Source organism: Osmerus eperlanus, chromosome 4 (assembly GCF_963692335.1).
Source record: "Osmerus eperlanus chromosome 4, fOsmEpe2.1, whole genome shotgun sequence".
Taxonomy (NCBI): domain Eukaryota; kingdom Metazoa; phylum Chordata; class Actinopteri; order Osmeriformes; family Osmeridae; genus Osmerus; species Osmerus eperlanus.
The window spans coordinates 10,016,584-10,039,745 of record NC_085021.1 but is presented as its reverse complement, the minus strand read 5'-3'; the positions used below and the strand labels follow the sequence as shown (position 1 = coordinate 10,039,745).

Sequence of the window (23,162 nt, the reverse complement as noted above, 5' to 3'; positions counted from 1 at the left end):
ATATGGTGTGGTTTAGATGAGTTATGGCTTCAGGAAGATGTGGCACTGAAGAATAGAAAGGTAGTCTGAAGTGACAGGGTACTTTGAGTAGCGTGTTAGCCATCCATCATCCCACATTTGCAGATGTCTCATGTGTTGACAGTATTGCCCAGTACAAGATAGGCTGGGCCTTTGTTGTGAGTGAGACCCAGCCTTATGTATCTGTTGTAAAATGCTGCCATCTTGTCCTGCCAGGACAGCACTTTCAAAGTATATAAAATAAAGAACACACACTTTCACTTGTGTCTAATAAAGACCTACACAGTTTGTCTCCTATCAAGTCCATCAAATGCCAATACTTTTATTAAAACGGTGCGTACTAATGCTGCTTTGTACACATCCGTCACCATATTTATACTCGCTTAACCCTCGTGCTGCCTTCGGGTCACATGACCCAAAGGTTCATAACGAACCATCGTTGTGTTTACCCAATTTTACCCAATACAAAAACAAATTAAAATAATTTTCTTTTAACCTTTGCAATGTGGGGGGTCTGAGACAGCCTAGCTGTTAAAAGAAAATGCTTCACTTTGTCTTTGTATGCGGTAAATTTGTCGCAATACGACGGTGGGTCACAATGACTGATGGGTCAGAATTACCCGAAGATAACACAAGGGTTAAAGTGTTGCATCCTTGTCATGGATCACTGCCCCTGCTATTCCCAGTACTTACCACTAGGGTGCACACTTAAGCCTCTGAGTCTGCACAACCATGTTTACCAGAAGATAGCCCAGTGACTCTGAAGGAAAACCCCTCCTGAATGTCTCTTTGATGCAAGGCCTAGAGAGCAACATATCAATCTGCATCCAGGATTGCATGTTTAAAAAGCAAATGGCTAAACTCCTGGTGACATGGAAGATTTAGGCATAAATCCGCAAAACATTGTCAGTCCTTTGATAAGTGGTCGATATGATGTCACACTGGTATTACTCGTTCATGTGTTCAGTGTTTCATCTGATTCCCACCTGACAGGAATATCCATGACAGTGTTCTGCTGATTCAGTCAGTACCGTCAACCTCTGCAGAGCTGAACCTTGGTTTGCCCCAGTCAGCAGATGCTACAGGAAGGGTGTGTATCCTGGTGGGGATTTGACCTCACAGCAGAGAACATCTATCCAGTCAGTTGGTGTAACTGTGAAACCTGCCTGCCCTCATTAAGCCTGTTATCACAGCAGAGGCTTCACCTAAGCTGTTCCCTCGTCCAAGATAGGAGCTCAAGTGGACCCTCTCTTCTTCACACACATGCAAAAGACTGGCAGTAAAGGTATCAGCTACTGCCGCAGAAGGTTCTAAAACTGTCTGCTGGATTCTGATATGAACAAACCATTACTATCAGAATGGTAGTAAGTGAGATAAATGAGAGTGGGTTGTGCTACTTTGTGTTACATTATGTGCTAGTACTACTGTCTATGAGTAAGATTGCGTTCATGTACATGTTTGTGTTCTACAAAGACGATGGCCAAAACACAAGTCCTAGATGGTTTCAATCTCTCTCAGTAATTGTTATTTTTGAAAATGTATGTAGATTCATTAGTAGTGAATATGTATGTCACTTATCTGACTGAGGATAATGGGATCTTAGTAGTAGAATCATGAACTCTCTCTCTCTCTGCTTAATATACAAACCACTTTACAAGAGAAAGAGCAGTAAGAACAGAAATTGGAAGAAACAACATGCTTGTAAATATTAGTTTGTTGATGGCAGTTGTCATGTGTGGAGACATGTTTTACCTGAGGGAAGGAGCTCTTAGACGCCGCCTGTTATTGTTTGCTGTGTATTTATATAATCTCACACAGGCAGAAGAGTGTTTACATGCAAGCGTAGATTGCAGTTAAGTTTTGAGCCTCCTCAGGCTTAATTCTTTTACACCCAAACTGTCATTACACCTGGAGCGCATAACTTTGATCATCTAAATTAATGATCTTGATGTGTTCAATTCACGTGGGATTAATTTGTGTTTTTCAGCTACAGTACAGTTCTGCATGCAGCACAGTTTTACCTCTATTTTTTCCGCCTCATCTTTTTCCGCCTCTGTGGAGCGTGTTAGAGCTGAAGAGTTAGACGGCGACGGTAACCAGGGTGTGATCTCATGTCAATCAAACACATTTTCCATTTGTCTGAGTTTCTGTTTTAATTCAAAATGTACAAGGTCAAAGCTGCCCAGGGATGTTACTGACTCCCATGGAACACGGAAGGACACGCTCCCAGAGAGTGCACTCTTCATGTCTGGAGAATGTTCCATTATTGACATATCCTTTTGCATGAAGGAACATTATTATCAGTGTTTCACGTGTCTGTTTTTTGAGACAGTGTTGTGTAAAAAAAGCCGCCTCTGTTACCTAACGGCTCTGTTGGTGTTCGGGTGTTGCCAGGTCCTCTACTCTGTATAGGACTGTATAGACTCTGCCAAGGAAAAGGTCATTTTAAGCATTAACCTGCTTCTTTGAATCAGTAGCTTTAGTCAGATGAATCCTCCAGGAGACAGCAGTGCGGCTGTGGGTACTGTCATAGCACATAGGTGGGGCTCAGGAAATGAAGATTTTTCTGTATGGAAAGAAAACAGGAAGCAGTCGTGTGTGAAATAGGCTCCCTTTCATTCACTTTGTATATTAATTTTTTCTTTGCGAATCCAGCCATTGAGTCAGGATTGATGTCTGGTTGGAATCCTTATATTCACTTTGTTCGTTTTCTCAGTGGAACTCAAATTACAGTTTATATTTTTGCAATTATACTGTAGTTATAGTTACTGCATTTGGTGTTTAACCCTCGTGCTGCCTTCGGGTCACATGACCCAAAGGTTCATAACGAACCATCGTTGTGTTTACCCAATTTTACCCAATACAAAAACAAATAAAAATAATTTTCTTTTAACCTTCGCAATGTGGGGGGTCTGAGACAGCCCAACGGTTAAAAGAAAATGCTTCACTTTGTTTTTGTATGCGGTAAAGTTGTCGCAATACGACGGTGGGTCACAATGACTGATGGGTCAGAACGACCCGAAGATAACACAAGGGTTAAGTCATTTTTATTAGTTCATTCATTATAGAAATTGTATTTATTTTTAGAATCTGTGTTACAAAATGTAACACAAACTGACAGCTGTGAAGTGCAGCCCTTCGTTGGATTGAGCAGAGATTGTGTAAAACAAGTCATTGTATTAAGGGTTGAATGACTGCCAGGCTCCTGTCCTGTCTGAATTGACCATGCTCTGCCCCACCCTGACAGCTCTTGGATAACTTGAAGAAGCTGATGTGTGAGAAGAGTGAGGTAATCTATCAGAGCTCTCCCTGACGATGGACTTTTCTCTACATGTGGATCCACCTCAAACAAGTTAAGCTTCTGCTGTGCTCACATAAGAAAAGCACAGTTGAGTGTGTGCTATTGAAATGACATGGTAGAGCCCTGTAGGCTGTCTTCCACTCAATCAGTGAAAGGGGGTCGTGAAGGTTTACCACTCTCCCTCTGTGGAAAATGCATCTGCTCTAGAAATGGAAGAGTTTCAATTGCCGTGGCCATGACAACATCATGCACTATACCAGCAGGGAAATTGCTGAATTTATTTCCTTGAAAGGAAACATGGCTCAATCCCCCGATATAAACTATACCATGACAGTTAATGTCAGTTAATCACATGTAATCATTTATAAAAATAGATAATGGGCTTTGACTTTCTTTGTCCTCTGTCAATGCATTGTGTGGAAAGATAATTACAAGCACACCTGACTTGGATTACTATATAATCCTATCAGAAGTCTTCACCTTCACATCTGTAAAATGATAATAGAGCCTATGACTAACAACACCCAAACACTCATATGCATCTTGTTTTTTTATGCTACATTTTGCATTTAACTGTAACGCCACATTTGGGTTGACTGTGCGCAATTTCCCTGTTAATTTGCATTACATGATCTGAGCGATTGTGTGCTGGTCTGTTTTTATCTGTGTTGCGCATAATGCGCACTGAAAACATGATGAGGATGCAGTAAAAAAAAAAAAAGTGGACATCAAGCAGTAGTGTTCTACCCAGAAATCCTGATGGGCACCTGTGAGATTTCCGCCCCTCCCCTCTCCAATCTCAAGGATGTAATCTCCGATTTGACAGTTATTTCCGTGGCTCCCGACAAAGTAATCTGTCCAGTCCTCGACAAGCTTTTGGCAGGAGAGTCAGAGCAGAGCATTTACAGCGCACATTCTCTAGGTAAGTCAAAGGGATAAGCTTCGCCTCATCCCATTCATTCTTTTGCACCAGTCCAAGCTGAACCCTTTGCAAGTTTTTCCTATAGACATCAAAACTGCAACACATTTGGGATTTTGTGTGTTTTTTTTCCATATCAAAACAGGTAATTTACACATGCGATTTGTTGAACCTCATTGGCATTCAGCGCGTAATTTGGATACGGTGACATTCAGCATCTTCGAAGCCATGCGTCAGATCAAATTCTGCGGGGAAATCGGTCAATAAATTTCGGATTGTTTGCCGATGAAAAAAGTGGCAGATTGGCAGATCTCATCTGTCAACGAATTGGCATCAGGTTGCGAAGTGGTTTGGCAGACGGTGCTGCATCCAACTCGGTGAGATGAGCGAAGTCGTAGAAACAAGACAGTGAAGGTGCGACCTGCGTCCACAGCGAATGTCGATCGTGAAAAGAACGCACCGTCCCATCCCATTCTCTCAAGCCGTGTTCTACCAGTGTTTTCCTTGCATTGGCCCGAACTCTTGCGTCAATAGGGGGAAATCGTGTGGCTTAAATTGTTATAAACTTGAAGGTAAGGGTAGATCAGCTTGAATACATTTTAATTATAGTCTAAATAGTCTTTGGTAGATTAAAAAACACATGCCTGTCTTATGGACTATACAGAGAAATACGGGGCATGAACTGACTGTCTGATGTTGGATTTTGTAATTGTATTGAGATACATAGTGTATTGTATGTCGCATAGTCAAACCCATATGGAGACGTGTTGAAATGAAAGGGATGATTCTGTGCTGGACACTGTCTGCACCAGGGTGTCCCCTGCATGGTAACCTCCTGCTGAGTTTCATGTTCTCCTTCTTTGTGGGACAGGAGAACAGCTGATGTGGTTAGAGAAGGTTCATGCCAGAATGTTAATGAATGAGAGGCACTGTGAGGGACCAGACAGGTACAGAAGAATATATTATTAAAGTTGTTTGTGTTTATAGCTGTTTTACAAATGTACACAATGCTTGTTCAGACTATTTACTGTCAGATTTTAAGTTATGAGCATTCATTGTGAAGTTGAATGGAGATGATGCTATGTTATCTAAACGTTTAAGATTTCTCCATGGAATAAGACTGTGATGGTGGTTGATAATAGAGATCATTTTCAGAGAATTATCTTACAGGATATGATATACGCTTGCATCTTCCAAGGAAGTTTGATTTACACAACGGTATTTGGAATATTTGGGTTATGGATTCAGTCAAGAAAGTCAGGATATCTGTGATGTTATTTCAGTCCTGGGGTGCATGTCTACACTGAGGTGACTGTCCCTATGAAGGTCAGGTCACCAGATCAAGAATCACTAATCCCTTGTGCAAGAGAAATTAGGCCAAGTTACTCAAAGTAACTGGCCCACTCTGTATGTTTTTAATCCCACTCAAACCCTTTGGTTTGATTAAATAAGTACTGTATGTTCTTTTCAAATAATTAGCTTGGTTTGATCAGGAAAATGTTACTTGTGCAGTGACATCATATAATGTGTGGATATTGTGATGTGAATGTATTGGAAAGTTAATTTTTATTATTCAGACTTCTAGTCCTTGATATTCTGATGTACTTCTTATCAGAACTATTTATGTCGCTTTGGAAAAAGGCGTAAAGTAACTACTACTACTAAATAAAGAATACATGTAAATGTTTGATCTTTCGAAGTAAGAAAAAGGCAGCGAATGCAGATTTTAGAATAGAGAATGTTCTTATCTCTACTGCTACTTAAAATGTGGAGTTTGGAATATGTCGTTTCTGATGTGTAGAGAACTCTTTTCAAGTTCTCATCTGAGTATTAGAGAAAAAAAACTAATCTTGTTTGCACTTTGCAAAGTGCTATGGTTGTAAAATTCGTCTTTGACTCATCTCCCGGCCATGTTGCTGACGGGCTGATCCATCTGTCTGTGGCTCAGACAGTCATCTGGTGCATCTGCTCATTGTGATCAGGCTCAGTCTCATGTGACAGTGTGTTAGAAGGCTTAGAGTACAGGGCCAGGGCTCGGTCTGACTAGCAGGCAAATTAGTTTGACCCTCCTGTGTCCTCCAGCTGACAGACAGTCAGCAGAGTTGGTGACACAGCCAATCACCTTCCCGCCTGCTTTCTCATAGCTTAATTCTATAATCTGGCAAGACGTTGACTGCATGTCTTCATACAGGATTATTATCACTTTATTATTATGTTGTCTTGATCATAAGGGCTTTCAGTACCTCTGGATATATGGTTCAACTGACTCAACATGACTTCTTGTCTCTCTCTCAAACAGAAATCCCTGTTGAAGCATCCGCTGCCATGGGTCGTAAAGAAGCCGACTGTGAGTGGAAGAAGAACACAGACAACATCCAGGATGTGTTTGAATTCATGGAGGAGTTGGGATCGTAAGTACACATCCTGGAAGCACACTCATTCTTACCTCATCCGTAGGACATTTTTCCATGGAGAAGCATTCTGGATTGGAACCCAGAGCCTTAGTTATAAGCAATGACTTTACAGAGTAACAATGACAATCTAGGTAGGGGAAAGAGTGTGAACTGAACGTTTATGGCAATGTTTTTCTTTAGCTTTTATAATAGTTTTGTAGGTTTAAGAGTTGATCTCCTTTTGTTGGCACATGGTGTCTGAGAGCTAGGAAGACCGATAGGTTTGTCTGAATTGATGTGAGACTTACATTCCTGGCATCTCAAGGCCAGACACTTTAACCACAGTTTTCCCACACCATATGGCACCTGGTCTGGCAGAACAGACAAACAGCCAAGCCAATGATAGACAGAACTGCTCATTCAAGTCCTCAATGTAAACAAAGTAGTAAGCAGACCTTGTACATTACGGCATATACTTGATTTCAGAGAATGTGATGGTTGTGTGGCCAACTGTAAACAAAGAGTTGTGTGGAATGTTGAGGTTCAGGGTACTGCACAGGGCTGCTGCAGAATCCTCCTGCAGGCAGACTGACGTCACTGTACCGTGGGAACACCGACATGACTGTACTGAGGAGTAGAGAGTAGGCTGACAAGCTGTAGCGTTTGTTTGAATGAAGAAAAGGAGGACAGGAGGGCTTTAAATCTTCCCTATGACCAACTATTTGTCATTGAAGCTGCTTTTGGTTGAATCGTGATGAGTGGGAAACCCATTTGAACAGAAATATGAAACGATATAGAACATCTACATGATGACTCACTGCTGAGCAAAGCAAGTGATGATGGTATATCTAGAACTTAGGTTTTGTAGCATTAAAATTGTATCCTCTTAGCAGCTACAGAGCATTGGTTTTGGATAACATAAAAGTCAGAGGAGAAGTTATTTAAATAAGTTCTGGTATCAGAATTACACAGTGGAATTCAGAACCATGAACCCTAGCTGATCACCCAGAGTACAGGTGTGTGTCTGATCAGTGGAGGTCAGGCCAGTGCAGGAGGTGTTGAGGTTGAGAGCTGGCTAACACTGCTAATCTGTCCAACTGGAACAAGGATCAATGGGCAGAAAGAACAGCTAAATGGATGGAAAGAGATTTGGAGGGGAGGATAAGCGTCCATAAACAAGCCACACAAACAACCGCAGTTGATCTTTGCCCCTTGTTGCGTTTCCTTACAGAACATTCCCATTTGTTCAAATGCGGACAGTGGGGTTGCTAGACTGCTGTTTTTCCGAGTCATCACAGTATTTGCTCCCCAGCACACTGAGGCTCCTCCCTCCCTCTGCTCTACCAATGGGATCCAGGGGACTCTGGGAGTGGGACATGTAGCTTCATAGAGCTGTCGCTGCAGGTACTTATCACCTGGAAAAAATAATGCCATCGCGTTTCTGGATTCTTGGAAAGGACAAATACCCCAGAGGAAGGCTTGTTGACACTCCTGGCTTTGCCAAGGTGTCTGATGAGTCTCTAGAGCCTGTGTAGGATATCCCCTCTGTCAAAGAACCTTGTCCTGGATGTAATGTTGCTTCGTATCTGCTGTGATGTTCAATTCAAAGACTGACAAACATCCTAAAATCTTCCAAATTTGTTTTCATCTCAGTGGATGCTGATAATCCCTCCTGAGAATCATGACGAGCATCGTGGGATTCCTTCAGAGTAAACGAGAGGCATTGTGTTTTTCCTGAGGCGCTGTGAGACAATGTGTGATAGATTTATTGTCAGAACAATCGCCTCAAGCGGCCTCAAGCTCATTGAAGCCCGAACTAATTAACAAGAGCAGAGAAGACAGGAAAACATGCAAGAGCCAAATGTCTTTGTTCTCTCATTTCATTGACACTTCCTTGACTTAATTGTATTTTTTTTTTAAAGAAAGGTAGGCTGCAACTGTCATTATTTATTGGTCCATTCTATTTTTGACAAAACCCTACAGATAGAGGGCATTGTTGTGCTTTTTTCCTCAAGTCTTAGCTCCCGTGTGTACTGGTCCTTGGCCTTTGGAGCAGGGGCTTGGTTGATTTGAACTACCTTCACATGGCTGTTACTGAGCTGCACACCTGGAGTGCTGCAGCATCCAGTTTTCATTGCGTAAGGGATAAGGGCTTTAATCCCTCAGGCAGGACAGCTATTCCCAGACAGCGTTGAAGATAACATGGCAACTGAAGAGGACAGAAAATTAAGCTTGAGCCCTTAAGCCACACTACCTTGGAATTAGAATTCAAAGGAATCTGTTGTTACCCTGTAGCTCCAATTATCCCCTCAACTCACATAGTCTATCGTTGTCCATAATAAAAACAAAACTTTATACATTTATTCACCCAGTTTGATTAGTTTTATTAGTAGTATTATTGTATGATACAATGTTACCATTACCTACTACTATTTTACTACTATATCTTCGTATCATTTTCTCTGAAATTGAAAGTGTCACGTGTTCATACGAGTCCCCTGAAGGCCATGACTCATGGTCGGGAGGGATCTCGGGGGGACCACATGAATAAAGCATGGAAAATCTGAGAGGCCTTATCCTAATGAGGAGAGATACTCATTTCCTCTCAGCAGGAATCCTGCAGACTCCTGTGATGTTTTACGATAATGACAGTCCAATCATCCTCTCCCTCCATCTGTGTTTGTGTGTCTCGTAGGGGGGCCTTCTCAGAGGTCTTCATGGTGAAAGAGAAGAAGACGGGGAAAATGTTTGCCATGAAGTGTGTGAAGAAGAAGATGAAGAGGGACCTCAACCTGGAGAATGAGATAGCCGTGTTGAGGAAGTAAGAGCTCCACCATTATTGTTTTCAGCATCAACTGCATCGATCTGGTAGTGGATGCTCTTGCAATCGGTTTTCCATCATCTAACACACAGGTTTTGTTTTCCCAGGATTAAACATGAGAATGTTATTGGACTGGAGGATTTCTATGAAAGTCGGTCTCATTACTACCTCCTCATGCAGCTGTGAGTTTGCCATACGTAAATATAAATATATCATATTAATAAAAATCACAAGACTATATGCTGAATTGGACTGTTAGATGTTCTGAGTGTAAGCCCTCAGTGAAGCTTGTGGTGTGACTTGGCTGTCTGTCTGTCCCTGCAGTGTTTCGGGGGGCGAGCTGTTCGATCGCATCCTGGACCGGGGCATGTACTCAGAGCAGGATGCTAGCAGGGTGATCAAGCAGGTGCTGGAAGCCGTGAGCTTCCTGCACCAGAACGGGGTGGTGCACAGAGACCTCAAGGTACAAACACACACACACAGACACACACACAACCTCCTAGGATACAGTCACTTTTGTTAAGGACATTAAGTCATTGACCAGCCTCTCTCATCCGTTTGTGTGTTTAGCCTGAGAACCTGTTGTACTACAGCCAAGATGAGGACTCCAAGATCATGATCAGCGACTTTGGCCTCTCCAAGATGGTGGACAACGACATCATGTCCACTGCCTGTGGGACCCCAGGATATGTGGGTAAGGAGACAAGGTTAATGTTCTAGAACTCGGTCAGAGACATCAGCACCCATGGGACACAGACACTAGAGGTGTGATCCTGCGAGCTTCATGTATTATTCAGACTTCTGTTATTACTTGGATTTCAAAGTCACCAAATGGTTGTGTCGGGTGAGCTAGGCTCAATATATTGGATTGTAAAAACCCTTGATATATACTGTTCTTCCACCCACAGCCCCTGAGGTTTTGGCCCAGAAACCCTATAGCAAGGCCGTTGACTGCTGGTCTATTGGTGTCATCACTTACATCCTGTGAGTATTCCTGGTTACTTATGTAAACTGCATTCAAATGTAAGGATAGTGTGCAGGTTGGCAGAAGTATATGTTAGATCGTCCAGGTTAATCTTGTTTAGAGTTATCTTTAACAGTATTAGTCATTGGATTACCAGAGGCCACAGCTTGTCTTTGGCTGAGTGCCGCACACGTATTGTCCTCAACTGTTGCAGTGGTAGAGATAGAGCACCACCTTGTGGTCTCAGTGGGAATGCTCCTTTGTCTTCACTAACAGGCTCGAATCTTTCTGTCTGTGCAGGCTCTGTGGATATCCCCCATTTTATGAAGAAACAGAGACACGGCTCTTCTCTAAGATCATGAAGGCCCAGTATGAGTTTGACTCACCTTTTTGGGATGAAATATCTGAATCTGGTGAGCATCCCTATCACTACCTGCCCTTTCAAAACAAGCCCTTTAATTACAATTGAAGAACTACTAATGTCCTGACGTCGTTCTTACCTGTCCTCTGTTGTGTTCTAATCTGCAGCTAAAGATTTCATTCGCAACATGATGCAGAAGAATTCCAGCATGCGCTACACTGCAGAGCAAGCTCTTAGACATCCCTGGTTAGTGTCCCGGTCAATAAAGTCAAACATCTACACACCATCACCTGGATCACCACTCTGGTGCACATTATTATACTGTGCAACATGTAGTCTGTTCTAACTGTGTCAACTGTCACCTGTATCTGTCTTTCTATAACAGCTCATCTGTTGTCCCACTGCATAAACTTGATCATCATAGCTTTCATGAATATAGAATAATATCAGCTATTCTGTCAGGTGGCCAAATTTGTAAAAAAAAAAAAAAACAGTACAGTGTCTAGCTTTAGGTAGAGAATCAAGCCCATTCCCTGTGAGAGACAATGTTTGCAAAGCTTCTTTCCTAATTTTTTTTGTGTGTCTGTTTTTAGGATCATTGGGAAAACGGCGCGGAGTCATGATATCTACTACTCTGTCAGCGTTCAGATCCAGAAGAACTTTGCCAAAAGCAAGTGGAAGGTGAGCTCAAGGTTTTCCTTTCCTACACTGTCTGTGTTGGCTCCAGACATCAGGCTAATCCCAGCACTTCTCTCTGGGTTGTTGCAGCCCTGGTCTGCCTCCTGATTAAGGACCAGAACATAGATTTTTGTGTTGTAATCAAGGTCCCTGATAACGGATGAAGGGCTCTCCTTATCCAGAAGGACAAATTGTTTCGTAAAAAATAAACTACTTAACAGTTCACACACAGTTATGAAACCCAACTGATTCACAATGAACGTTATATGATCATGAGATCTCTCTGTTTGTTTGCCTGATTTTAACCATACCTTTGTCCTCTCTGTTGTGTTCCAGCAAGCCTTCAATGCCACAGTGGCCATCAACCACATGCGGAAGCTGCAGCTGGCTCACTCCGAGCAACAGGTCAGGATACCAGTGATCGTTCCAGACATTAAGGTCGTTGACGTCTCATCCCCTCCCAAGACCCGCAAGAACTTGGACCCCAACCTCCTAGAGCCCAAGGAGAACATCATAGGGGACCACATGGCCCTGCCGCTCAGCACCCATGAGCTGAAGAGCCACCACCCCTTGAGGACCATTCAAAGCGAGCCCCACCACGCCCCATGTATCTCTGAGCAGGGCAAGCATGTCTACCACTCAGAACCTGCCAATCTTAACGGGTACGTTTTTATGTCCTCTGGTGCTTCTCTGACCAGACTCCCGCGGCTCATTCAAACTAGTAGTTGTTCTCATTGTTTTGTATGTATCACTACTACATTGGTGTATCTTTGTTCCTGTTGCAGGTGTGGGAACAGGGGCGTCAACCGCAGTGGCAAGACCCTTCAGACTGGTGTGTGCTCTGTCATGTGAAGGAACTTGGAACTTGGAGCAGTTTGATTTTACTAGGTATGCAATGAGATGTTACCTACGTACTTGACTCCATTTCCTTCACAGACCATGTTGCATTCCGAGAGTGTATCGCTGGTGTACAGAAAGGTGTGTTTTCTTGTCTAAACGTGTGTCCCTGTCTCCTGCAGGTCAGTTTCAGTCCACTGACTGAGCTGCCGTGGTTGCTTGGTGTGGGCCTGCCCCCAACCTGAGACTGGCCCGGGTTTCTCATGATGGCCTGCCCGGCCAGAGAGTTTCAGAACCAGCAGGAATTCTGAAGCATGCCTGCAGAAACCTCAGAGCAACTCAACAAAGCTTGCATAAACGTACCAACTACAGACAAACACACAAGACCTCTTTCACCACAAGGTATTCCACCATCCAGTTCAGAAACAGAGAGGGATGAGTGAGCTCACTGTTTACTGAGCCATGTTTGAATATGTGTATATTCCTTCTATTTCAATGTAACCTCTGCTGTAACCGTTGGTGTCAGGGCCAGCTTGTTTGTATCGTTAACGCATTAAACGTTATTGTCTTTGTGTTCATATGCTTGTGAAAAGGCACTCACCAATTGATTACTGGCAGACTTTGAGTGGGTACAGTGCAGTACAGTATGCTCTCCAGAGTTTCATGTGATATATGAGTCAAAACAAGGAAGAGAATGTGAATAGAGATGTCACGTCTTTAGAAAGTTGTCGAAACATGCTGGAAAATATTGAAAAATGGTATGGCCACTGCTGAAATGCAATCTAATTTTGCTTCAATGGAATATTGTAAAACTGTCCCCTGTTCAATGTGCAATTTAGTCTTTATGACTATCTCATGTCTACTTTTTTCTGTCAAGTTTTATTTTTATAATATACATTACATTTTTGTACTGAAAATACAGAGCTTTTGATGTGTTCTGAAGAGTATATTGCAATTTAGCTGAATAGAAAAACCCATAGTGTTATTTTCACACTGGCTAATTATCCAGCAGTGTAAATATGATTTACTATGTACCGTTATTGACCTGCCAACTCACCAGGCCTCTCTATACTAGTGTAAATATAATGAATCTTAATGCTAAAAGAGATTATGAAGAGATATTAGTGATATTTCTCAAGTGATTAGTGATATTACTCAATTAAATTGATAATGTTTAACCTCCAATAAAAACACAGGAGAAGTTGCTCTGTGTGTCATGCTCATTCGTGATTTGTATTGATAAATTGTTGAACACATCAAATTCTGTCTAATTCTGTGTTTGTTACGGGGTTCCCCTGTAGGTGTTCATCAATAAAGCCTGTATACATCATCCTTGGCTGTTGTTCTTGTCTCTTCACTCTCTCTGAGCAGGTCCTCCTGCTTTGACCTCATTGTGTCACTCCTTTGTCCCTAATCAACTTGACCATGATAACATGGAGTACGTATGTAATAGCAAAGCAAGGCAGGATACCTGTAGGTAGCAAATAGTGACCTACTTTAGTTTGAAATTGACGTATATTTTTTATTTTTTAGATTTCATCCAGGTCTTGTTGACTTAATAGTTCAAACATGTACAGCAGAATTTTGCCAGATGGTTGCCAGTTCGATTCCTGGCTGTGCCAAATGACGTTGTGTCCTTGGGCAAGGCACTTCACCCTACTTGCCTCGGGGAGAATGTCCCTGTACTTACTGTAAGTCGCTCTGGATAAGAGTGTCTGCTAAATGACTAAATGTAAATGTAATGTAAATGGTGGGGATCAAAACACTTAACGTTCAGGGATTCAAGTAGCGTGGCAGCTCTCTCACCCACCCCCTACCTCTTCCAGCCATAAGATAGTTGACCAGAAGTAATACTGGAGGAGACAGACTCCCCATTCAGGTTAAAGAGCATGGTACAATATTCGGAAATATAGGCCACAGGTCCCTGAACAGTATCTTAGTTTCCCCACAGTCACAAACACAACCAGCTGAACCCAGAGTCCTTAGCTGCTCCCTCCTTGTACACATGATGTCTGTCCTGATATATTACTCATGTATTACAGGAAGTTTAAAAGGTTAGATGAAACCAGACAAAACAAAAAGGCAAATAGCGCTTTTGATTAAAGAAAAAATATATTTTAATCTTAAAAACTGTGAATGCTTAGACACACTTGCAACAATCTTCTTTTGTATTTTGTAAAGTACCTTCTTAGTTTATTATCATGGCTCCATGCCAAATTTATCTTGTGGCTATTTGGCACATCGAAATTAATACTATATGTTTGCCAGAATGTTTCTTTTATTGCTGGACTTTGTCACTCATTAACAGACAATAATATAGATGTTTTTGTGTGTGTTTCAGGTAGGAAAACAGCATACCTTTCACCACAGTCTACAGAATGGATTGCAAGGTTCAGTTAAAACCAACATGTTTTACTGAGTCTGTGTCATTTTGTCATTACAAACATTTTGTTATTACAACACATGGTTCTCGATGACAAGAATCAAAGTTTCATAAGTCAGACAACTGCTGTCCTACTCTCGTCAAGCAGGTCAAAGGGCATGGCCCTCCACACATATACCCTAACTCCTCACATCAATTTGGACCCTTGACAGTCACGTTGTGAGGCCAAGGCACATTGTCTTGTGACGTCCACAAAACTATAGCATGTATCTACAATTGTGTTTGATAAGAAAGTGACGATATCACAATAACCAAATACAAAAGGCATTAGTGCAGCCAATAAATAGGCAGGTTTTTACTCACAGGAGCATTCTGATTGGATGTAAAGAAACCTCTCCTGATGGTGATCAATGTGCAACAAGACACTGGACACTCAACTCAGTTGCTTCTGATGGCCAATGTTCAGCTTCATGTGTAGTGTTCCTGTTAATTTAACCTTTCTATGGCTACTACTTTAGTTTTTTGGAAATTCTTTAAATGTTATCTGTTACTGTTTACCTAGTTTTGAAGATGGGATGACCAAAGATCCTAGGAGTGTGTCTAAATAGAACAGGCCTCTTGTGTTTCCATCTCTGTGTTTTCACATTAGTAGCACAGTAGTTTATTGTTTCCCTAGACCTATTCAATTTAAAGTAAGTTTCACCTGCATTACATTGTTACTGAACATGCTGGTCTAGAGCATTGGGTCTGTTTTCTTAGCCCAAAAAGTGTATCAAGACAGCACTTTCTTAATATCTCTTGGCATGTTTTCCTGGGCTTTGCACCAAAGACAATATTACCCTTGTACCCAATGCTCGTTAACAAGAAAAAGCTCCTAGTAAGTGTATTGCAGACTGCAGAGGGAAGACAGAGTTAAGTGCCCTCCCACGCATCCCCCCCTCCCCTCTACACACACATACACACGCACACACTCACAGAACCACCACCATAAAATAACACTGCTTCATGAATATTCATTATTTACAACATAGTGGGTGTTGACATGGATAAAATTGTGTTTAAATTCCAGAACCGCTCATTGTGTCTTTGCTTGTGGATGCTTGATTGAGGAGAACACTAAGGAAAGATCAGCATTCCGGGTCCCTACCTATACATGTAAGTACAAATTATACTATTTTAAACACACACGATTATTGTCCATCTTGATCTGTCTTCAAACAGAAAACGTTAATTTTCTGATAAGTTTTGCTTTCCCCTCCATGCAGTGAAAACTATCACTATGGACACAATGAGTGAGATCATCCCATTTGCCAAAGAGATGTTGAACCAGAAGCCCAGTCGGGTCATGCTGAAGATGTACATGCTGGGGACCACCCTGGCTTTCATCGGCATGGTGGGCGGGTTTGTGGAGACCGTCTGCCTCCCATTTGCTGAGCAGGAGCCCACTGATGAGGAAGTAACAGAGTTTGTCACAGAGAAGGTGATGCTAAAGTCACAAACAGCCATCTCCAAGCCTGATGTTGTGGAGGTGCTTCAAACTGAGATTGGGGTCAAAGCAAAGACCCTGCAGATGATTGGTAAGAGGAGAAGGTCATGTGCCTGTTGAAACGGAAATGCCTTCTTCGTCTGTACATTGCTGGAACTCTTAACACAGCTTTCAGGACAACAGCATACAAAACACATAGAATGTGGAAACAGAAGTTACGGAAGACATACAATAAAATGAAGCACTGTACAGATTATCATATAAATAAGTCAAATCTAGGGCCCCCTTGGACAGATTGGCTGACAGGAATTGAGAAGTGGATGGACTTTAACTGCAGGCTACAGTGATGCCGGCTGCTGGGCAGCAGATGTTTCATGATGAAAGGAATTAAATTTAAAATAAAATAAAAAACAAAATGAACCTGTTTTTCAGCTACTAACGACTCCTTACTTTTTTACTTGCAATGATAGAATGTGTGTGACTATTGGAAGCAGTTACAAGTTAAGTCTCAAGCATTTGAGGTAGTGTTGATATGTTAAATATAACAAATACACACTTGTGACCAGTGTTGGGGTAGTTACTCAAAAAAAGTAATAGATTACACATTACTAGTTACTTAAAAAAAAGTAATGCTTTACTTTACTAGATTACTCACTGCTGAAATAGTTACACTACTAGTTACATTACTTTTGGATTACTCCGTGACATCACCTGAGATGCACTTGCCAAATAACAATATATATGTCCAAATCAACTCATACTTATTATAATGAGGACAGATCTCTCTTTTATGCTTTTTAATACCACAAAGCTGACAAAAAAGTTGTGAACATCAACCTAAAAGTTAAGCAGCCACGACACCAGCCAAGATGCTTAGACGGATTACGGTGCGTTTAGTACACTGCAGCGACGCGATGCGAGCGACAACATGTTTTCCATTCATTTTCAATGGAGCCAGGCGAATCGCTTGCGTGGTGCATTGTGGGTAGCGACGCGAACCGATCGAGTTGAGATTTTCTCAACTTTATGCAAATGAGGAGCGATTTTCGCTAGCGATGGCCAATGGCAGTGTTTTCTTGTTTCTCGTAACGTAGCAACCATGGTAAACATTTATAGCTTTCAGTTTTTAAGATGGAGGAGAAACTAATCGCCTGTGTGGCTGCATATCCAGTCCTGTACGATACGTCTCTGTATTTGTACAAAGACATTAATAAAAAGAATGAGGCCAGGCGCAGGTTTGCCGACGTTGTCGGTGCTCCTGGTGTTTTTTTTGTACTTTGTACTCTCGAACAAAGTTACGTTCCAGGGAGTTCCAGCCGGGCTACTACTACCCGGCTGGAACTCCCTGGTCGTATCGACAGATTAGCAGAGACTTTGAGTACTATAATAAAACGTTTTTACACATGTCAACGTGTATGTCTATTAAACAGTTTTGTATTTTGTATACAAGTTGTATTTTGATCGATGTTGCGAGTACGTAAACCCAAGTCTGCACACTTGGCCATGACAACTACAACAGTGACTTTAGAGAACTACAATTCTACATTAATCTGTTTGATACGCCCCCGCGCGTGGTGAACTGTGGGAAGGCGAGCGATGGCAGGCGATTCGCGTCGCTGCAGTGTAAACGCACTGTTATTAGAGGTTGTGTTCGCGGCGGTGGAGAGGTGTTTTTGGCGTGGGCACAATGTACATTGTACAGTTACGTTTTTGTCCTTTCGCGCAACTAATACGATACCTCCATACCTACCTGTGCATACCTCCATCCACCCCTCAAAAGACGTCCTAAGCGGCTCTGCCTCCTGAACTCTGGGGCTAAGTCAACTGACGAGTGTTAAGCAAACACACGTAGCCTACTGTTTTTTCTCCTCCCGATATGCAGATCGCAGTAATGCAAGTAACGCAAGTAACGCAAGACATGTTTTTATTAGTAACTGTAATGCGATTACTGAAGTTATCAACAGTAATACTGCGTTACAGACAATTGTAATCTGATTACAGTAACGCGTTACCCCCAACACTGCTTGTGACACATTTCCTCTCTGATTTTATAGTAGGCCTATGTAATAGTATTTCTCATATAACCAACGCAGATCAATCAGGCCTACTCAATCTACCATTTGCAATGTGCCTCTGAAATGACACACTCCAACCAGCAAGCGTCAATAGCAAACCGTTCTACCTACCAACTAAAACGACGTCAAAAAAGACAAAGAGAGAAGACTTCCGTCTGACAACAGGAAATGACGCTTGTCTGTTTTCGTTCCTACATTTGCTGGTTTCAAGTTGAAGTAGCCTGACATGCTCTTAATTAGTGGGGTTATGTGTTTGTAAAATTGTTTTAGAAGCACTCAGATTTGAACAAGAAACGATGGCAGATCCTGCGGTGGCAGCCGGAGGATCGCTGAATATAGGAGCGGTAAATACAATACATTTTATTTGTGACGATACGGTAACGGTCTCGGACTAAATCCTGGCACTACGTGGCTCTACGATTTATTGAGAATACACACAGTAGGGGCCGTTGAGTCGTACCCAGTATGTTGAGGTTTTACATGGCACTGGCAGCAACAAACATTTAGAACAAGGTTGTTCACATGACGATGTCAGTCAGTTAGATACTATAAAGCTAAATTGTTGTTTTACAGCGCTCAGGCGGCGGAAAGACAACCACCACTCCTGCAGAGAATTACCACCTCGCTAGGCGTCGAACTCTCCAAGTTGTGGTGAGCGCTCTGTTGACTGAGTGCGGGTTCGAGAGCGCAGAGAAGGCCGCCGTGGAGTCACTAACGGAGATGATGCAGAGCTGTACGTCATGACGGTCACAGTTTTTCGTGAATGAGTATCTGTAGCTAGGTGTTTTAAGTCAAATGCATAGTAAGTTCGTTTTTTTTAAACTTGCAGTAATCGTTGTCTTCTGTGCTGTTCCAGATATATCAGAAGTGGGACGATGCGCCAAAAGCTACTGTGAACACACCGCCAGAAGCATACCTACTCTCTCCGATGCTGTGGTCTCGCTCATTGAAATGGGTAGGGGAAGCGTTTGTCTATACATGCAGCTAGTAGGTTTCTTTCGAAGTCTGATTCAATCTAATAATATTTTTTCCTTTTTTACAAAAGGATTCAATGTGGACACTCTACCAGTGTATGCCAAGAGATCCCAGAGGATGGTGATAACTGCCCGTGAGTAGGCCCTACCTGTGCTGTCCTTATGCTTGGATGGAAACCAAATTCAGATAGTTTCACTAAGGATAGGATCCATTGAGGAATGCCATTGTATACAATTTAATACAGGACATGGTCAGCACAATTGTCATGGAATGTTGGTACCTCCCAGGGTAATTAATATGGCATGAAGATGGGAACTGATCATTCTGTGTATTGCAGCTCCAGTGACAAACCCGCCTGTGGTTCCCAAGGCCTTGATTGCTGGGCAGAAACGTACGCATCCCTCCCATATCCCCAGCCACTTTCCAGAGTTCCCAGACCCTCACACCTACATCAAAACACCTGTGAGTCAACCCCTATTTCAAACAGAGGAAATGAGCCTGCATTACCACAATTTCACAACCAAATACAGATCTTATCATCAACACTTTCAAATGTTCGACCGAGACTCACATGGACTACCTGGGTGGAGGAGCTAACCCCCGTCCTCTCTCCCCCAGACGTTTCGGGAGCCTGTGTCAGACTACCAGGTGGTGAGAGAGAAGGCCGCGTCACAGCGGAGGGATGTGGAGCGGGCGCTGACACGCTTCATGGCCAAGACGGGAGAAACGCAGAGCCTCTTTAAAGATGACATCACTGCCTTCCCGTGTGAGTGGTTGTTGTTGTCCAGAGACAGCCTATCCTCAGTCTCACTCCAGCCCCCCCCCCCGTTCCCCCTGAAGGTCGAGCTTTAGTTCCTCTCACAGCTTCACCGTAGTGGTTTCTTCCTGCTGGACCTCCAAGACAGATTTTGGGAGTGCGTTTGTTTGGGTATTGATGGATTCGCTTTTTTGGGGGGGGGGGGCTTTTGTTGTGTCAGTGATCGCAGCGCAGCGGAGTGCCATTCCATACCTGAGTGCTCTGCTCCCTTCAGAGCTGGAGCTGCAGACCCTGGAGGAGACGGACTCCTCAGAACAAGACGACCAGACAGACAGCGAGAACACTCCTGGAAACATCATCAGCGTGAGTCCTGGCTGTAAATATGCCTGCCCAACGATACAACCATATTTCCCTGTCGAAATATGAGACTTCAATTAGATTGGGACAGTATCTTTGGATTCTCTGCAGTATCGCAGCAATTTCAGTCAGCCTATCAGATCACTTGATGCTTAGGCCTGCAGCTATGCTGTGCACAGTACGTTTCTAGAGGCCGAGTTAAGGGGTTTATTTGAGAACAGTGCCTATTTTAATGCTGCATTGTGTCTAAGGCTTTATGTGTGCAACCATGATAAAAGGAAATGTTTCCCCTCAATGCTTTGGTAGGTAACAAAGCCATCACTTATTAGTGTAGGTTATCTATAGTTTTCAGGGGAAAACATAATACTGCATGAGAATGTATGTCCCTCACAATATGATCCTTGCTAAACTACCTTTTCATGGAAACCCTGTCATTTATAATTTGATTATAATAAGTTATGTTCTGAAACATTGCACTCGAAGGCTGTGCAATGAAAAAAATCTGATAAATGTCTGTTCAAAACCACCAATTTAGCTGGGTACCTTCTGTATATTTTTCTTTACTAAACCAGGATGATCCGGGAGCTGATAAGGAAAATTCAGTGCTGCCCCCTGGGGGTGTGGTGCCCTCAGTGAAGGCCAGTGAGGAGAACATGATAGACAACCCATATCTGAGACCAGTCAAGAAACCCAAAGTAAGGAGAAAGAAGTGAGAATAATTAAAATGTTGTGAAATTAATATGGACTCCTGTCTGTCAGCCACAACAAATGGAACATTCTAGACCAGCTCCACCACCCTGTGCCTCTATGAGAAGTGGACCCATAGGGAGGATTGGTGAGAACTCTCAATCTGTGGCTGCTTGTCCCTCAGCTGAAGGGAGACTCTGACTTGCAACCCTGGCTTCATGTAAACATGCCAAATGTGCACAACTGAGCATCAAGTCTTGTGGTAAAAAAAAAATTCAAAATGTATCAAGGTTCCAATTTCTGTTTGGTAATTTCCCAATTATGCCAACAGTTATATGAGCATATTGAGCAGGTCATGAATGTTTGTTTTTTGTTGTTGTGAAAACCTTTCTGTTCCCCCAAGACGCATTTGAATCTATTACAGTAGAAATGGGCACAGATGTTTCATCTGCCATGTCCAGTTTCTGTATCTAGTAGAGACCACGAAAGATGGCTGAATACATCAAAAAAGTAGTTTATTTCTGCCTGTAACGGAATAGGCTTCTAGAAGAATCAGGAGTAAAATAGACTGAGGTATGCTTCTCTGGTCCTCTGCTTTTGAAACTCCTTGTCACAAGGGAGCTGAACATAATTAAAGACAAAGAAAAAACATAGAATAGTTATATGTTGCTGCAGGACAGTACAGTACATATATCAAAGACCACAAATACAGTTCAATGAGTATTTTGTTTTCAGAATGAAAAGATGAATGAGAAGTTTGAGTTTACCGTACTCGGTATATTACAGTTCTATGTACAATAACAAAATAAACAACAGGGAGTTCTTGTCTGTCACTGTACATTTCTCATTATTTTAGTTATATCGTTTTTACCTGCGGTTTCTGTTTTTATAATAAAAACGCTCACAAAAAGAATTGCATTTCTGATTTCATTATCACAGCTATGCTTAATGAAATCAGAGAACAAGTAGGATAGCATAACAATGAGTTGTTGAGCTCATCCACACACCTCCACCCTGAGTGCTCTCCTCTCTGGCTTAGACAGTCTAGCCCAGTCTGGAGAACCAAACTTCATAGGCCAGGACACTTTCTTGCTGCAAGAAACCTCTGGAGTGTATGCCCCAGGGCTGCACAAGTACATTTGTCAAGATTAATGGGCTATAAATGTAGTTGAATAAGCATGCAATGCATCTCACATGTCTGAGGTTACCAGTGCAGAATTGAAGTATTAAAGCCACCACTTACTCACCCTGGATTGCAGTCAGCAGCAACAGACTTAGTCCTGAACCTCAGATTGGTGCTGTTGAAGGGTGTTCTGTTGGGAATGAATACCTTAGGCCGAGTGTTATCCGGCTGATACTTCTGAGGTGAAAGTACGATTGTCTGGAGAGTGAGAAAGAGATGAATACAGCTCTTCATACACTTAATGTAAGCTATGACGAGATGTTGTAACACACCTGAGTGTTGGGAATAAATCGTGCAGCAGTCCTTGCAGCAATAACGTATCCTTTATTACTCTCTGGTCTCTTTTGTATATCATGCGCGAAGGTATAAATCTATGATGGAATATGCAGGAAGAAATCAGGGATTGTGCAAACAGGCTATTTTTCAGTTGTTCCATCATGGTTCATTGGAAGTAGGAAGTTGCATGGATTTTATCATACATAGATGGGTCACTTACCTCGTGATTGTCATAGCAGCCAGGGCCAAGATGTGAGTTTCGCTGATATGACATCGTGTTGCCCAAGCGATTAGGAGCATAGTGGGTCGGGAACACTTTCCTCTCCTGGCAACTTGCAAAAGCTACGTTCCCATGGGGACCTAGCACAAATTACGATGTCAAATAGGTACACATTTTATGACCTTTTTAAGAAGCCGTAACAGTTATTTTACCTGAATACCTTACAGCCATTATTTCCTTTTGTTGTCTAGTAACGATGGTAACCAGGTGGTCGTTCGTAAGTTCATAAAAAAATGCATAAGGATCTTATCAGTCAGTCGTGAACCTTTTCTTGCATCCCTTGTGAAATGTTTTTATTCATCAATGGAGTAGGCTGATCGAATGATCGTTAATGCAATCTAAACGCCCTACCACGAGCATTCTAGCGAGATAGGTAAAAAAAACATTCTTCAAAAATGGTGTAATTCAAAC

General features: G+C 42.3%; 4 protein-coding genes across 8 annotated transcripts; 3 read left to right on the top strand and 1 right to left on the bottom strand.

Moving 5' to 3' along the window:
• Nucleotides 1-4,097: 4,097 nt before the first annotated feature.
• camk1gb (calcium/calmodulin-dependent protein kinase IGb) lies at nucleotides 4,098-13,622 on the top strand. 4 transcript variants are annotated; one of them, XM_062458809.1, is made up of 13 exons: nucleotides 4,098-4,241; nucleotides 6,538-6,649; nucleotides 9,327-9,452; nucleotides 9,560-9,634; nucleotides 9,777-9,915; nucleotides 10,023-10,146; nucleotides 10,361-10,436; nucleotides 10,717-10,829; nucleotides 10,945-11,023; nucleotides 11,371-11,458; nucleotides 11,792-12,117; nucleotides 12,241-12,343; nucleotides 12,480-13,622. In XM_062458809.1, exons 2-12 carry the CDS (start codon nucleotides 6,564-6,566, stop codon nucleotides 12,305-12,307), a joined length of 1,299 nt encoding a protein of 432 aa, XP_062314793.1. In that variant the 5' UTR covers nucleotides 4,098-4,241; nucleotides 6,538-6,563; the 3' UTR covers nucleotides 12,308-12,343; nucleotides 12,480-13,622. The 4 variants fall into 4 exon arrangements, with proteins under 4 accessions (XP_062314793.1, XP_062314794.1, XP_062314796.1 ...); XM_062458810.1 differs by having other exon boundaries at nucleotides 12,475-13,622; XM_062458812.1 differs by lacking the exon at nucleotides 4,098-4,241 and adding an exon at nucleotides 4,258-4,383.
• Nucleotides 13,623-15,678: 2,056 nt separating this feature from the next.
• On the top strand, nucleotides 15,679-16,596 carry g0s2 (G0/G1 switch 2). Its single transcript, XM_062458808.1, has 2 exons — nucleotides 15,679-15,830; nucleotides 15,941-16,596. The coding sequence occupies exon 2, from the start codon at nucleotides 15,955-15,957 to the stop codon at nucleotides 16,279-16,281; it is 327 nt and encodes a 108-aa protein (XP_062314792.1). The 5' UTR covers nucleotides 15,679-15,830; nucleotides 15,941-15,954; the 3' UTR covers nucleotides 16,282-16,596.
• Nucleotides 16,597-18,387: 1,791 nt separating this feature from the next.
• taf8 (TAF8 RNA polymerase II, TATA box binding protein (TBP)-associated factor) lies at nucleotides 18,388-21,840 on the top strand. Of its 2 annotated transcripts, XM_062458806.1 has the most exons (9): nucleotides 18,389-18,580; nucleotides 18,810-18,969; nucleotides 19,093-19,191; nucleotides 19,282-19,344; nucleotides 19,549-19,673; nucleotides 19,830-19,977; nucleotides 20,189-20,331; nucleotides 20,898-21,020; nucleotides 21,085-21,840. In XM_062458806.1, exons 1-9 carry the CDS (start codon nucleotides 18,533-18,535, stop codon nucleotides 21,211-21,213), a joined length of 1,038 nt encoding a protein of 345 aa, XP_062314790.1. In that variant the 5' UTR covers nucleotides 18,389-18,532; the 3' UTR covers nucleotides 21,214-21,840. The 2 variants fall into 2 exon arrangements, with proteins under 2 accessions (XP_062314791.1, XP_062314790.1); XM_062458807.1 differs by having other exon boundaries at nucleotides 18,388-18,580; nucleotides 20,898-21,840.
• LOC134019545 (ciliary microtubule-associated protein 3-like) lies at nucleotides 21,565-22,922 on the bottom strand. Its single transcript, XM_062460506.1, has 6 exons — nucleotides 22,904-22,922; nucleotides 22,692-22,831; nucleotides 22,468-22,566; nucleotides 22,260-22,393; nucleotides 22,020-22,137; nucleotides 21,565-21,633 (listed from the first exon to the last, which is right to left on the bottom strand). Exons 1-6 carry the CDS (start codon nucleotides 22,920-22,922, stop codon nucleotides 21,565-21,567), a joined length of 579 nt encoding a protein of 192 aa, XP_062316490.1.
• Between the last annotated feature and the right edge of the window lie 240 nt (nucleotides 22,923-23,162).

Coding starts and splice junctions, on each gene's coding strand:
- LOC134019545 (XM_062460506.1), bottom strand. Junction 22,567..22,691: donor GCTGCTATGACAATCACGAG/GTAAGTGACCCA, acceptor ATTCCATCATAG/ATTTATACCTTCGCGCATGA. Junction 22,138..22,259: donor GCTGCTGACTGCAATCCAGG/GTGAGTAAGTGG, acceptor GTACTTGTGCAG/CCCTGGGGCATACACTCCAG.
- g0s2 (XM_062458808.1), top strand. CDS start 15,955: ATGGACACAATGAGTGAGATCATCCCATTTGCCAAAGAGATGTTGAAC.
- taf8 (XM_062458806.1), top strand. CDS start 18,533: ATGGCAGATCCTGCGGTGGCAGCCGGAGGATCGCTGAATATAGGAGCG. Junction 18,581..18,809: donor GATCGCTGAATATAGGAGCG/GTAAATACAATA, acceptor GTTGTTTTACAG/CGCTCAGGCGGCGGAAAGAC. Junction 18,970..19,092: donor AACGGAGATGATGCAGAGCT/GTACGTCATGAC, acceptor GTGCTGTTCCAG/ATATATCAGAAGTGGGACGA.
- camk1gb (XM_062458811.1), top strand. CDS start 4,675: ATGTCGATCGTGAAAAGAACGCACCGTCCCATCCCATTCTCTCAAGCC. Junction 10,147..10,360: donor TGGGACCCCAGGATATGTGG/GTAAGGAGACAA, acceptor TTCCACCCACAG/CCCCTGAGGTTTTGGCCCAG. Junction 11,024..11,370: donor CAAGCTCTTAGACATCCCTG/GTTAGTGTCCCG, acceptor GTCTGTTTTTAG/GATCATTGGGAAAACGGCGC.